The 13,880-nt window shown below is 50.0% G+C and overlaps 1 protein-coding gene across 1 annotated transcript; it reads right to left on the bottom strand.

Annotated features, from left to right (window-relative positions):
• Positions 1–9,136: 9,136 nt before the first annotated feature.
• LOC149372686 (uncharacterized) lies at positions 9,137–12,686 on the bottom strand. The gene is made up of 2 exons (XM_089582402.1): positions 12,573–12,686; positions 9,137–9,675 (listed from the first exon to the last, which is right to left on the bottom strand). Exons 1-2 carry the CDS (start codon positions 12,679–12,681, stop codon positions 9,137–9,139), a joined length of 648 nt encoding a protein of 215 aa, XP_089438528.1. The 5' UTR covers positions 12,682–12,686.
• Positions 12,687–13,880: the final 1,194 nt, after the last annotated feature.

Raw genomic sequence — 13,880 nt, 5'->3', positions numbered from 1 at the left:
TTCGTGCATTGCAGTATAATCACGCAAGACCCTCGACCAGCTGCGTAATTCGATTCCTTTACTGTAATGTGCAATGCGCATCCGCGGTTTTCAACGTGACCGTTTCAGAGCCCGGCGTCGGTTGATTTTCGCCACAATTCGTTGAAACCGCGTCCTGCTTAACCCTTTCAGCCCTGAATTTTTTTTGCTACTTCGGGAATTTTTCTAAAGTGTTATTTTGCTTCACTGCCACCCAAGGAACACACTAGTATAAAAAATTTATCTAGAACTGCCTTGGTTTTAAAGATGGCGCCGTGTCCTATATATAGGACACCAACGTTCCTAGACAGTTTCAGTTTCGCAGCTCCGCTCGGAAGGTGGCTAAAGTGGCGGTCACGGGAACTAGTGGCGCTGCAGTCGAGCTTTTCTACATCGTCTGCTGTCGCGGGAGTTTCGCTCGCTGCAGTTACGACAGGCTAGTCAGATTTTCAAGCTGGTTTTCCGTGTGGTGGTGCTGTTAGTGTTGTGAAAACGTGTTTGTGGTGAAATATGTGCACTTGGTGACTTCAAGCGAGAGGTACACATGCCATCCTGCTTTGCGCCCGGCTGCACAAGTGGCAACAGAAACGATGCCACCGGTCGTCATTTTTTCAAATCGCCTCGCGATGCAAGCGAATTTAAAAGGTGGGAGCAGACGTTGCATGGCAAGTACAGACGGCTCTCTCACATGTCTAAGATATGTGAGCATCATTTTGAGCATGTAGATATTATCAAGGAGTACAAGCAGGTTGTGAATAGGCAAGAGGTCCGAATTCCCCGCGGGAACTGGGCGCTAGTGCGCGGTGCCGTCCCTCGACTCTTTCCCGGCCTGCCAGACCGATTCTCAAAGCCAAAAATTGTGAAATTCAGACGGAAGTCACCAAAAACGCGTGCTGTCATGCAGACTGATAAGTATGAAGATTCTTGCAGCGACAGTACGTCCTCCTCAGGCGATCCTTGCGTAGAGGCAGTCAGCCCGAATGAGCTGATGCCTCTTTCCCGCTCAGCGGAAACCAGTACTACGTCGACTGCACTGAGGATTGGTGACCTGGCGACTGCGACTCTGCCATCTACTGAGTGGCAACATGATTCTATACAGGACGAAATAACTGGGAAGGTGTGTGCAGTTTTCTACTGCAGAAAGCTATAGCGGCAAGCCGTCTAGTCATTCCCAAGGCGTGGAAGATGGTAGCTGCTTCGTGAACGGCTACAACAAGCTGCACAAGCAGCTTTTAAAAACTGTAGCTTCTGTCACTGACCTTGAGAACATTCTGCTGGAAACAGATGGCTTAAATATCTGTGCAGGAGTAAATACAAACCTTCATGAACAGCCGACGAAGTCGGAAGCTGTTCTTCGCAAACACTGTTATGTTTTTTTTTTTTTCGAAACAGCTAATCTGTGCGCGTTGCTTGCGTTTTCGAAAACAGGTTCGAGCGAGGAAGAAAACGTCAGCACCTAAGAAGGGCCAGAAGCTGCAGAACTTGAAGAGGAAAGCTTTTCGAGCAACTGCCGCGCGGGAGAAGAAACAGAGCGATGTTGTGGCACTGAAAGCAGCGCTCGCAACGCTTACACATCAAGGAATTGAAACAGCACTGGTTGATCTCCCAGCTTTGCAGCGCCTGCGTTCATGACATCCTTAAAGCAGCTGAAATCGATCATACAGTTCAGCTTGAGTTCAGCATAAGCTCTTTTTCGAGTGAAAGTGATGACTTGGGCGAGCATGGATACGAAAGAGCTGGACCAGAAGAAATGGTTGTTTATTACTTAGCAGGATATGTGCATAAGAAGATAGCTAAGGCAGTGAATTGTAAGGATTGCCAGGTCACGCTGACGACTGCTCCTGGACACGCCAGCCCAAGTGATGTTGTTCAGAGGCACTTGACTGACCTGAGGTCGTTCAAGCCAGGATGCCTTCACGAGCCGTCGCTAAGGCTGTACGCAGTCATAAATTAAATATGATAGAGAGCATTGTTCACAAAGCCCCTGAGAAACGCGTTGTATTTGGCGACCTGTCCTGGGAGGTACTAGACAAGCATGAAGAGTCCTCTGTGCCTGCAGTCGGTTGTCATGCTCACTGCCAGGAAGTCACTCCTAAAGTGATCAAGTTTTACGTCATGATGAGGATGAACTTTTTTCCAGGAAAATGAACTCTGAAATGCTGGTAACTGCTCAAGTGCAGTCGGCGAGAAAGAGAGAAAAACTGCTTTAAGCACCCATTAATGGAACGCTTTTTACAAAGCAAGACGTTTTTTTTTCTCTTTCCATGGAAGCGTTTGACATTTAAAATAATTTTCTCCTCAAGAGATCGATAAATTGTTTTTAAAAATGGCGCAGTTTAACAAACGATGTGCCGTAAAAGAGCTGTACAGTGAAACATTTAAACAAGTTTGTCTTACCTTATTCAGATCACGTTCAATTATTCGAACCTAATGAACACAAGAAACAGTAGATTATTTCGTTGCACAGGTTGGTGTGAAGTGCTATAACCGCCAGAAAAAACATAATATATACAATGACACACACGAGAAGGTTGGGACTATAGACACCTAAAAGGCGAACCGCGCCGATCGTGCGTGCCTCCTTCAGATATTGTTCGCCCCAACCTCATAGGTTGTACCCTTCTGCCCTCCAAGCGGAACAGCTTTTCGACACGTACCAACAGCAGTTATGCCATATTCTTGTTTGGTCACGCCGGAAAAAAATAATTAACCTGCAGGTATGGGCGCGGTGCCTCCCGTCTCTACGAGGGTGTAGCAGACGACGCGCGAGATGCGTAGAAAAGCGCGACTGCAGCGCCGTTAGTTCCAGCGACGTCCACTATAGGCACGCCATCAAGCGGCGAGTATAGGGAGCTGCGAAACTGAAACTGTCTAAGAACGTTGTAGGACACCAGGGCTTAGTGGTTGCAAGAACAAAAAAAAGGAAAGTTTGACGTTACTCTTTATTTCAAGACTTTCACAAAAATTCAAATATTGAGAACAAACATGCTGGTTGCCTTGAGGTGCAGCTAATACTGGACGTCGATTAATCCGTGTTAAATGTTTTGAAACAGCTGGAATGAGTTCAGTGGATGAACCTTGATAAACGACGAAGTCGTAGGTAATACCCGAGGCGGCGCACAGCATGAAAACTTTCACTTCCCACGTATTTGGTTTCCCTTTGATGTATTGTTTTGTCTCGCTGTCCTTTGAACGGAATGATTTGCTCATCGCTGCAGACATGCTCCTCGAAAGAGAGGTTTAGGCAGGCATCTTTCACGAAATGTGTCCATATCTGTTGTGACCTTGGTCTTGTTACAAAGCTTGTACGCGCATTGCGTGTGCCGTGCTCCCATGGAACACAAACGGACGCTCGGGATTGAAAGAGCGTTTATTCATCCCGATCAGCCAGCTTACATAGCGTGACCGGGCGAGGGTTAGGGGAGGAAGGGACGAGGGAAAGCGTGAGGAGCATGCGCTTGGCGTTCGCCGTTGTGAGGCATAGCGTTCGCAGTAGTGAAGGCATAGCGTTCGCCGTATTGAAAGCATAGCGTTCGCCGTAGTGAAGGCAGGGCGTTCACAACAGGTCTCCGTTCACGTCTACAATGTGCAAGCGGATTCTAGCCCTTCTTCGCCATCTCAACGGATTTTCCTGCTTGATAAATAGAATACATGTTTGTTTCCTCGGCAAGAACAGCAAAAAACACTCTTCGGCACGTACCGAGAAAAATACGGATACGGGAACGGGGTCTGTAGACCATCAAGATCATTCTCATTCTCGTCACCAGATTATTGAGGGTGATACGTGACTGCTAGCTTATTGAAAGCTCTCCTGCACCACGACCTGTCTTCCGGTGTTGCTTTGTCAACTTCATCACCGCTGGAGGCAGCCGAGAGCTCAAATCCACGTCGTCCTCAGCGTCTTCAACCTTCGACACGTAACCATCCTTCAGTGCAGCAAAAATGACATCTGGATCCTCGAGACGCAGATGTCTTAATCGAGGCCGCTTTGCCGTTGAGTAAGGTCACAGTTTTTGCCTCTGCAATAAAACAAAGACAAAAATTAGGCATTACCAAAAAAAAAAATGTTCCGCACTGCATGCAACACGCGCCGGTGGTTTATAACCACTGAAGCCTGGTGTCCTATATATAGGACAGACATATCCCGGCGTGCTGCGACAAATGTACTAACCGCACAGAAAACGTTCTGCAACTGTTAAAGCCTTTAGTGTCTTTAAAACAACCTGCAAAATTCTAATCACGAACACGATCTTAGGTATGGAGTAAAAAAATGTCAAAATAGCACTTACCATTGCAGCCGCCGTTCCCATCTTCCGCCATTTTGTTTGTTTACTCTCGGCGCTACGATGAGGAAGACGAAGGAGAAAGTGCTGTCTGTGCTTATAGGGATGCCTTGGGGGTCGGCTCAGTTCTTGTTTCAGATTATTGGGCATTTTAATCATGACTTATAGCCGTTTTGCTTCGTGTCCTTTTTATAGGACACCAGGGCCGAAAGGGTTAAGACGCACTCAGTCGACATTAACAAGAGGAAAGTAGGCATGCACATATAATTCAAAATATTGTAAGCAAAGACGCAGCTTTTTTTTTCAGATAAGCACTGAGCCACCGCGGCGGCTTGATTAGAGAAAGAGCGTACAGCTGTAGGTGCTTGCACGGACTCGATACGCTGGTCAAGTTGTGTGTGCAGGGGCGAAATTAGCATGTTCGGTTGCTTCCGAAACTTAATTAGCTTACTCCCAAACTTGGACAAATGGCTTTGTTGCGAAGCAAGCTGTTGGAGCTTGCCACAACGATAATAAAATCTGATGGCCTGAAGCGTTTTCAGAACACTGCTGCACGAACTTTCTAGCTTAGAAATGCGTCCCTCCTTCATAATAAAGTAGCTATATTATTCGCTTTTTTTTAGATTTTCGTCGCCGCAGATATCGAAGGTATAGGAATCCTCAAGAAATAAAGCATTCGCACCTCAGTTTTCATACGTAGGGTGTATTGCTTCACAAAGACTCCCTAACGCGCATAACATATGCGTATGGTCCAGAGAGTTTGCTCGCCCTTCTAAAACTAATTGAACGCGGGAAAAACTTAACTGAACACGTAGCAAACTAAGCAGTAATCGGCATATGGTTCTTCGAGTGAACTTATTTCGCCACGGCACGAGCGATTGGCCCGCTCAAAAAAATTACGTTGTTCAAGTATGCGTCTATATATATTCACGCCCGACCGAAGAGTTGATAAATGCATGAAATCGGCTTCTAATTTTGATCAGAGACAACAAAGGCTGGGGTCCTTATCTTAATTTAAACGCAAATCACCTCGAGAGATTTGTCAAAAATCAGCGCAGAAAGCGAAAGCTGCGCACTGATCCGCGTGCTGACACATACCTCGCATGGCGTTTTGTGTCACTAAAACGTTGGGACGGAGTAAAAAAATAGAAAAGCTGGAACGCATCTAGTTCTGGCACGCATATCTTTTCACAGTGGAGAGGGTAGCGCAACACTGCATCGGCATTTTACTTTTCAAACGAAGCGCAGCCGTTTTAACCCAACGCTGGGCAGCGGTTTCGTTTTCTGTACCGTACCAACATGGAGGACTTAGTTCTCGGAGCGTCGAGAGATGGCGCTGCGCATTTCGCATATATTCTATTGCTCCTCCTCGTCGTCGATCGTCTGCTCCACACAGTAGACGCGACTAATCAGTTTCCCCCTTTAAGTAAGTTTGCATTGCGGAACTGCGCGTCAGTCTGAACGATCTTATTGCGGCTTATGCAGGCGATACATCGCGACAGCGCGGGCGCGTGCACGTGCAAGAAAGCGCGCGTGCAAAGAAGCGTGGTGAAAGCAGCGCGAGCAGCGAGCTGCGCCCCAGTTTTTACTTTTCTCCCATAGATGGCGCTGCACATCAGGCGCAGCAGCGCCACCCGGCGATGCTTTGGGAGCCTATAGACGCTTTACAGCGCGGGAGCATGGGCGCCGCCATATTTGGACACGTGACCATTCCGCCATCGCCGGCCTTCAGGCCTTCTCTTTTCGACGGCTGCCGGCACGCTGGTGCCCGGCTGAAAGACGCTTCTCCAGCTGTCATTGTGGATTACGAGCTGCCGGACGGCACAAAATCTTCGTGTGAGTCCGCGCAGAACGTGTTGGTGCTGGAAAATGTTTGCCTCAACCAAATCATTTACTAGTCCCTTTCAGACTGCCCGCATCGGATCGAATGTGTCAACAGACCCCGGTCAGCTACCTGCGCGTTCATATTTATTCAGTCAGTTCGCCTTCTAACACTATTGGTGGACTGTAAAACTCGTGTAACTGCCGATTAAAACAGGGCCATTGCCTTAAAGCTTGCGTTTTAGAGCTCGATATTTTTGCCGAATGGAGGAATATGTGCTCACCGCTATCAAGAACGTTCGCTGTTCAGCACTGCACGCGACTTACAACCGAACGTCCGCGTGCGTGCGATCGCCGACCGATTATTCAGATATTTACTTTATCCTCCGTTAACATTCCGGCTTCCAAAGAAAGAGTGTGGATGTTCTTTGAGGACTCTTTTAGAAGCTCGGCTACCTTCGACCATGCTCTCTCGCAAAGTAAAACTGAAAACTGCTCCGGAGTTCAGCCCCGGAGATATAGCCAGCCGATATAAGCGGAAATATGCAATGTCTGGTCATGATAAATTTCACCGCTGTCCCATGCATTAGCGCACTTCTGTAGATATTTGCACTGGGCGACAGAATTGCATGTCGAAGCGCCTTCTTTGAGGACTTCTACAAAAGCTCAGTTGCCGCTTCCACCGTGCTAGCGTTAAGTACGGATGACAATTTAGTGAGCACTGTGCCGATGCCAAGGAAGCACCGATCATTCGATGTGTTGGATCAGTGTTTGTCAACTTTGAGAAACGTGACAGGCATGTACTGATGTTCTGCTATTCCCGCAGCTAATGCTGGCGCTGAAATAGACTGGCGCGCGGCGTTCGTGATAAGTTTATTTTTCCGTGGAACAGCACATTAACGTTCTGTTCTGCTTGGAAGCAGCATGAACTCGCGCAAGACAGCTAATCCAAGAACGGCGCCAATTGTGTAGCGGTTTCCTTTATGTAACAAGCGCGTCTATTTTTCCGACACTGCACCACAGGGATATTAGCTCTAGATATTAATTCAACAAACAGCAAAATTCATTCACAGGTAAATTAATTCAATAATATGCATGACATCCGTATCGCAGCTGGGTTGTTCAAGAGTCACTTCACGTTCGTACACAAGCTGGGCAGCGGCGTTTCGCACTGCGCGCCGGTGCTGCTAACGACGGCTTCGAAGGCCAGAAGTGGCGGACTTCCTAGTGGCGCCATCTGTAGAGCACAAAGGAAACTGCTCTCTGTAAACGGTCTATACCCCTCCTTTCAAATGCGCACGGCGCACGGCTGCGGCGAAAGGTCAAACGGTGGCGAGGATGGCCGCCTCTTCTACGGCCGCCGCCGCCGCTCGCGCGTTCTCGCAACGCCTTGCGAAAGAACCTTGTCCTCTTGGGAGGGCGGCGGCGAGCGCGTGGCAGCGGCGAAGGGTAAAACGGTGGCGAGGAGGAGAAGCGGCGACACTCAGACGACGGAGTCAGCGCGCGGCGGCGACGACGGCTGCGGCAGCAGCGGCCACCTGCGCTCCGCGTGACGTCCGTCGCTCGGTTTCGCGCATGCGCAGCTGTGGCTTTTATGCGAAGCATACTAGCCGCACAACCGAGCTCTTCCTTGCTGCGCCGCGCGCGGCCGCGTAGCTACCACTTGACCTACATCGGCGCACCATGTGATATGACGTCACAGCAGCTGTGAAAGCTGGGGCTCAACCAATACCTCCTAGGAAGTCTTTCTAGGAGGTATCGGCTCAACTCGTGCGCTCGCTTGCGGACGCGCAGCCTCCGCCGGCGGCCTAACTCCCGCTCCTACCGCTAGGAGATACTGACGTCACGCAATTGTATAAAAGGCGACGCACTCGTTGAGTCAGTTGAGCAGTGAGATGTCGGCCAGGGAGAGGGCTGCTCGCCAGACCGCAAAGCGCAAGTTACAAAGAGCCACGGAAACAGGAGAAGAACGAGAAGTACGGCTATGCTTCGCATCCTAGGCGTAACCATAAGCTAAGCCAGGCCATTTTTTCTAACGACGGAGCACCCGCGAGACTGAGTTGACTTCATAAGGATCAGTGGCCGCGCAAGCGTGATGGGTCCCATACCTGTAGAAATTCTGGACAAGAGCATTTTTCAACCGGAAAATTTCTATTAACTTAGTTTTTTCACATGCCGTAAGATTTCACTGTAACAGTCAATATACTTACTGTTCTTGCTATCAAAAACGTTTGCAATTTTTTTTACAGCAGCCTTAATTACGCGATGCGAGCGAAGGAAACTAATATTTTACTACGCGTCGGAAGACTGGGCTATTTCCTTCTACATTTCCATAAATGTTTCTTTCAGTTTTTGACATTTCCTCACATTTAACACGTGACGTGCAGGGATCCTAAAATCTGCACGGGAAGTGAAATCAGTTCTGTCTCCCACACTGCCCCACCCACATTAACAGGATCTAGTGCGGTGTACGGTTCGTGCCTGTGACGAGCTAAGGATTTCATAGCGCACACTGCAGTTATGAACAAATTAGGGAACCCAATTGAAAGGGTAGAAACGCAAAATACAAGGCAAAGAGACCAAGCAGAAAACAAGCTCGTCCCCGCCTGTTTTCACATTTGGCTACATTTGGGCTATTTTTTCAAACCGCTTGGCGGTTTGTCCTCGGGCCCATCTCTCTACTCAGTTTACAGCTCTAACGAGGGGCCCCTAAGTTAGCGGGGACATGGTGGACACTGCCGGCAAAGGACCGGGTTAATTAGAGAGACATGGGAGAGGCCTTTGCCCAGCAGTGGGCGTAGTCAGGCTGATGATTCTAAAACTATCTACGGAGATATTACTTGCTTCCCATACATCCGGCTGAGCGCATGATGCTGTGCGTGCGTCTCTCACGGTTACCACGTGTGCTCTTCGTAATATACGAACACAGTAGGGGAGGTTTCTTTTATTTCTCATTATTTGTCAGTTGTTTCCACTCAAAACCATGCTTCCGATGTCGGAGTCTGAGTCTTAAGTCAGCCGCGCCTTTTTGGTGGTTTCCTCATTCCCTTTTTTCCCTCTGGACCGGTTGTTACCTCTGGAGCAGTTGGTCCCGCATGATCGGGATCACCAGTCGGGGCATCATCAGGTCCGCCCCCTGGACCACCTGGTCCTCCCGGTCCACCTGATCCTCCCGGTCCACCTGGTCCTCCCGGTCCACCTGGTCCACCTGGTCCTCCCGGTCCACCTGGTTCTCCCGTTGGCATCTCTCCCGTTGGCATCTCTCCCGTTGGCATCTCTCCCGTTGGCATCTCTCCCGTTGGCATCTCTCCCGTTGGTACTCCAGTTAAATCTCCCGCTCCTTTTGGTGGTGCTCCCGTTGGTTGTTCTCCCGTTGGCATTTCGCCCGTTGGTTGTTCTCCCGTTGGCATTTCACCCGTTGGTGCATCTGGTGGTGGTCCCGTTGGCCCCTCTGCCGGTGGAGGTCCGACGTCGGGACCTTGTGTCGGTCCGCCCATATCACCAGTAGGCTCACCACCAGTCACGGCGCCGGCTGGCGGACCGGCTGGCGGACCTGTATAGGAAAAAAACGAGGCAGGCAGACGCATTTTCTCCAGCTGCAAACGCGAGCCAGTTTGGGCCAAAACAGAAGACAGTGTGACGTTCGGAATCGATGACAATGCTCTCGCTCCTGACGCATCTAAAATGTCCAAGTACTGTTCTCTCTTGGGACTGACGTGACGGCATTGTGAAAGACGCAGAATGCTCAACAAGATCTACGCTTAGAATGGAGCCTTGAAAGGTGTAAAGACACAGGAGGACAAAGATTTTTTTCACATTCCTGGGCGTTCGGAACAGCCGCATGCTGTGCTAGAGCTTAGGCATCAGCTTCACTGCAGAAAACAGGGAAATATCGAAGCAGACTGCACCCTGTTTAGCCTGCCGGCACTTAGTGAACGGCAATGATTAAAATGACACAAAAATGTACTGTGGATCGCTGAAAAGTTTACTTCGCGTTTTTTTTTTTTGACTGCGCGTAGCGTGCAAAATGCGAGGACCTATACCAGTACCGGAGGTAACGTCTAAGTGTCAGACTGGAGAGTTTGGTATTTATTGAACTAAAAAACTTACGACCCGCAGTTCTATTTACACGACGACGAAACCAGACCGTCGGAATTACAGCTCGTTGCAACGTAACAGCAAACAAGCATCAGTAGCTCATAACATTTACAGAAGTGACCACACTCGTCGAGAGCGCTCGAACGATGCTTTGCGGAGGAAAAGGAATGGAAGTTTAAAGCACATACTGAGTTTCAGAGATAAAAATTTAGAGAAACACTTAATAGCTGATTACATGTGACAATGCGATAGCATCGTTTTGTGTCCACCAACGAGCTTGCGATACGGGGCCGACCCACTCCCACAGACACCCAAAGACATGCATTTCTTCGTCGATGATTCGACTCCCGTTTGACGGTTGACTCACGTTCATCATCATCATCATCAGCCTGACTGCGCCCACTGCAGGGCAAAGTCTCCATGTCTCTCAAATTAACCCTGTCCTTTGCCAGCTGCGCCCATCGGGCCGCCCAAGCTTCTTAATATCATCCGCCCACATAACTTTCTAATGCCCCCTGCTACGTTTGCCTTCTCTTGGAAACCACTCCACTAACCTTAAGGACCGGCATTTATTTTGCCTTCGCATTAGATGCCCTGGCCAAGCCTATTCCTTCCTCTTGATTTCGACTAGTATGCCATTAATCCGCTTTGTTCCCTCATCCACTCCGCCCGCTTCCGGTCTTTCGACGTTACACCTATAATTTTTCTTTCCATAGCTCGCTGCGTTGTCTCTAAAGGGCAACTGACTACCCTCTGGTTGAAAATATTTTCTACCTCTCTGGTAGTGAGACGTCGTCCCCGGAAGGCGCGGCCGCATATATTTTATGAAAAGACTCTTTAATAGAGTAGTTACAGCCGTCGCAATCAAGCTACTTCGCCATGCTGCTCTCCTTCCATTCCCTCCTCGAGATTTTTCTCTCTCGCTTCTCCTCGAGTAGGCTCCACAAGGGAAAATCGCCCTTCCTACTCCGATGTTAGCCGGAGGCGTGGTGTCGTGGAGTGCGTCACATATCTACGTCATGGCCCCGCCTTGGTTTTTGCTACCTGGTCTATTTGAGGGGGGGGGGGGGGGGCGTCGGTTCTCCCAAAACCCTTTCTATTTTGCTCTTTGGGTCTCCTCGCGGTGTTTCGTTGCGTTTTTTTCTTTGTCCTTCCTCTCCCCAGTTGCTTGGGTTGTGGGCAGTCCGGAGCGAAGTGTATTCCGCAAACCACCACATTCTTTACCGTTGTGTCAGGAAGGCCGATGCGTTGGAGGCAGACACGACTCATCTCATAATCTCCTGGTAATCTGTGCCGGATCGTGGTTCGACTACAGTCGCTGCGTGCGCATCCAACGACGAAACAGCGTCGTTGCATTTTCTCCTCACACTGAACGATCGAGAGGCGCGATCGGCTCGACCACCAAAACTTGTTAGCGAGCGCATCCTTTTTCATACATCTGTTTGTCAACCCCAGTTAGCGAGCCACCTTTCAATATTTTTTTAGGCCTCCCCATCGTTTCACGACCAGAGGGGCGGGAGTCGGTTTTGTTCGAAACACACGGCGATGCGCGGACCCGGCAACCGCCCTTTTGCTTTTCTCCGTGTGTGTTTGTGTTCTGTGTGTTTGCGTCTTTTCTGTGCTCCTAAGCTCAAGTCGTTCAACGGAGCCAAGGTGTAGACAAGATGCACGAATGATAAGCGGTGTGTGTGCGGAGCGGTCGGGTGTGCGAGCGAGGGAGAGGATCTACTACACACGGCACGGCATACGCACAGAACACGCTGAAGCATACATGAACTGGCACAAATAACCAAAAACCTTGTTTTGGGGAGCTTGCATGGAAGAAAAAAGATTGGCAGAGGCTCAGCTTGGTTAAGCCCAGAAATTGCGAAAGCAACTACATCCGTTTCTTCAGCCCGCATCCGCCGTGTCTACCGCCGCTCTGCGCCGACGGTTGGTTGGTTGCGACTGAGAGAAGCATTAAGGATAGTTGCCGGGCCAGTTGGTACATGATCTCACCGTAAAACAGCGCGCTAACACGGGACGAACTGCATGGTTTATTGCATTGCGAGCAATGCAATAAACCATGCAGTTGTAAGTTCAGCGCTGTGTTTGTGCGTGTCTTCTTTCTTCGTCCCGTGTTAGCGCGCTGTTTTACGGTGAGACTGAGAGAAGGATGAAAAGGAAAGTGCACGGGCCTGCCTACAGGCTCCAGCCGAGCCACCACCGCTGCCACGTGCAGATAGAAGAGAGTTGAAAGATATGAGGAAAGATAAACACCACTCATTAAACTTGGTCCTGCACTTGTAGTTGTAGATACACCCGCGTCAAGCGATGTTGACAGGCGTGCTCGCCAGGCTGCTGCATACGCACGTTGTTTAGGTAGCCGTTCTTCCCGTTCTTCGTCTGTTTCTTCGGCGCGGCGCCGTCGCTTGGCCGCAGCAGATCGTTCCAGCCTCGCCTTGTACACATCATCCGACATAGCGCACTGAGAGGAGCACATCCCCCCCCCCCCCCCCCCCCGCTTTATCGCGCTCTAGCGAGCGCCCTCTTTCGGCAGCGGCGCAGCCGGTGTGTAATGCTGTACCTCCACCATCGATGGCGCGAGCTGGGGCCCCGGCTCTCGGTCTGTCGTGACGTCACGCGGTCACGTGGTGTAGCGGCGCAGCCGGTGCGTAAGGCTACCTCCGCCATCGATGGCGCGAGCTGGGGCCCCGTCTCTCGGTCTGTCGTGACGTCACACGGTCACGTGACGCGCCGCTGTGTAAGGAGACCACCGATGGCAGAAAAGTGCAAGCAGTATTGCTTTCGCAATAAAAAAAACTGAGAAGGGAGCGCGCACGCAGAGGGCTATCTCGTGACGTGATCACGGCGGGGGGCGAATCGACTCTCTCAGTTTTACTATTTTTTACTTTTTTTGACTAGGGTTCAAGATTGCCGCCGTACGCTCCCTCCGCAGTTTTTTTTGTTCCTTCATGCGGGTTTGTGGGCATGCTCCAAAAAGGAAGGCGCTGCGGAAAGCGTTGTGCAGACGACGCGACGCCCAGGCTACGCCCAACCTTCTCCCGTCAGTCAGAACGATGCACCAATGGAATGCCTTTAGCGAAAGTAACCCGTATGACGTCAAAAAGGGCCAGAGTAGTGGGCGAGGATTTGCTTGTGGAAGGAAAGAACGAGCGGGCTTTGATTTGGATTTTTGCAGCTTTTCGGGGCGCGCATGGCTCTAGTATATTGCAGAGGTTATCTTCGATGCCTCATCTATGTAGTGGGCTTGTTTTTCAAAAATGTCCGGACCCTGGTCAGTGGCCCTTTAAGCTGGATATCACGGATAAGGGTAAGGCAGAAGATATGATCAGGCAAGCGTGCAAGGCTGCTTTGGGGCCTACGCAACAATGCATGGACGGGACGTTTATGGGTCGAGGGGGTGCACAACCACTTGGATGAGTGAAAGGAGGCGCATCTCACGATACAGATGGCTAGGCTCTCGAAAACAGGGGCTGAGAGAAACATTCTAGACAAGATAAGCATCGGGGCAGAAGCTCTGAGGGGAGATACGAAACAACGCTATTGAAGGCGGAACGCAAGTTGTATTTCAATTTCATTTATTTTCCAGAAAATTCTGGCGGCTGCCTGTACTAAAAGCTGTAGGTATACAGCTTGACGAGGCCAAGGCAGCCGTTA

This window comes from Amblyomma mixtum, chromosome 1, assembly GCF_055824585.1.
Source record: "Amblyomma mixtum isolate Tamu chromosome 1, ASM5582458v1, whole genome shotgun sequence".
Classification (NCBI taxonomy): Eukaryota; Metazoa; Arthropoda; class Arachnida; order Ixodida; family Ixodidae; genus Amblyomma; species Amblyomma mixtum.
The sequence above is the reverse complement of the archived record's forward strand: the minus strand, read 5'-3'. Positions and strand labels throughout refer to the sequence as shown.

What these genes read in the sequence shown, in the direction of transcription:
- LOC149372686 (XM_089582402.1), bottom strand. Translation starts at nt 12,681, where the DNA reads ATGTCGGATGATGTGTACAAGGCGAGGCTGGAACGATCTGCTGCGGCC. An exon ending in AGAACGGCTACCTAAACAAC is followed by an intron (nt 9,676 to 12,572) that starts GTGCGTATGCAG and finishes TTTCCTATACAG; the next exon opens with GTCCGCCAGCCGGTCCGCCA.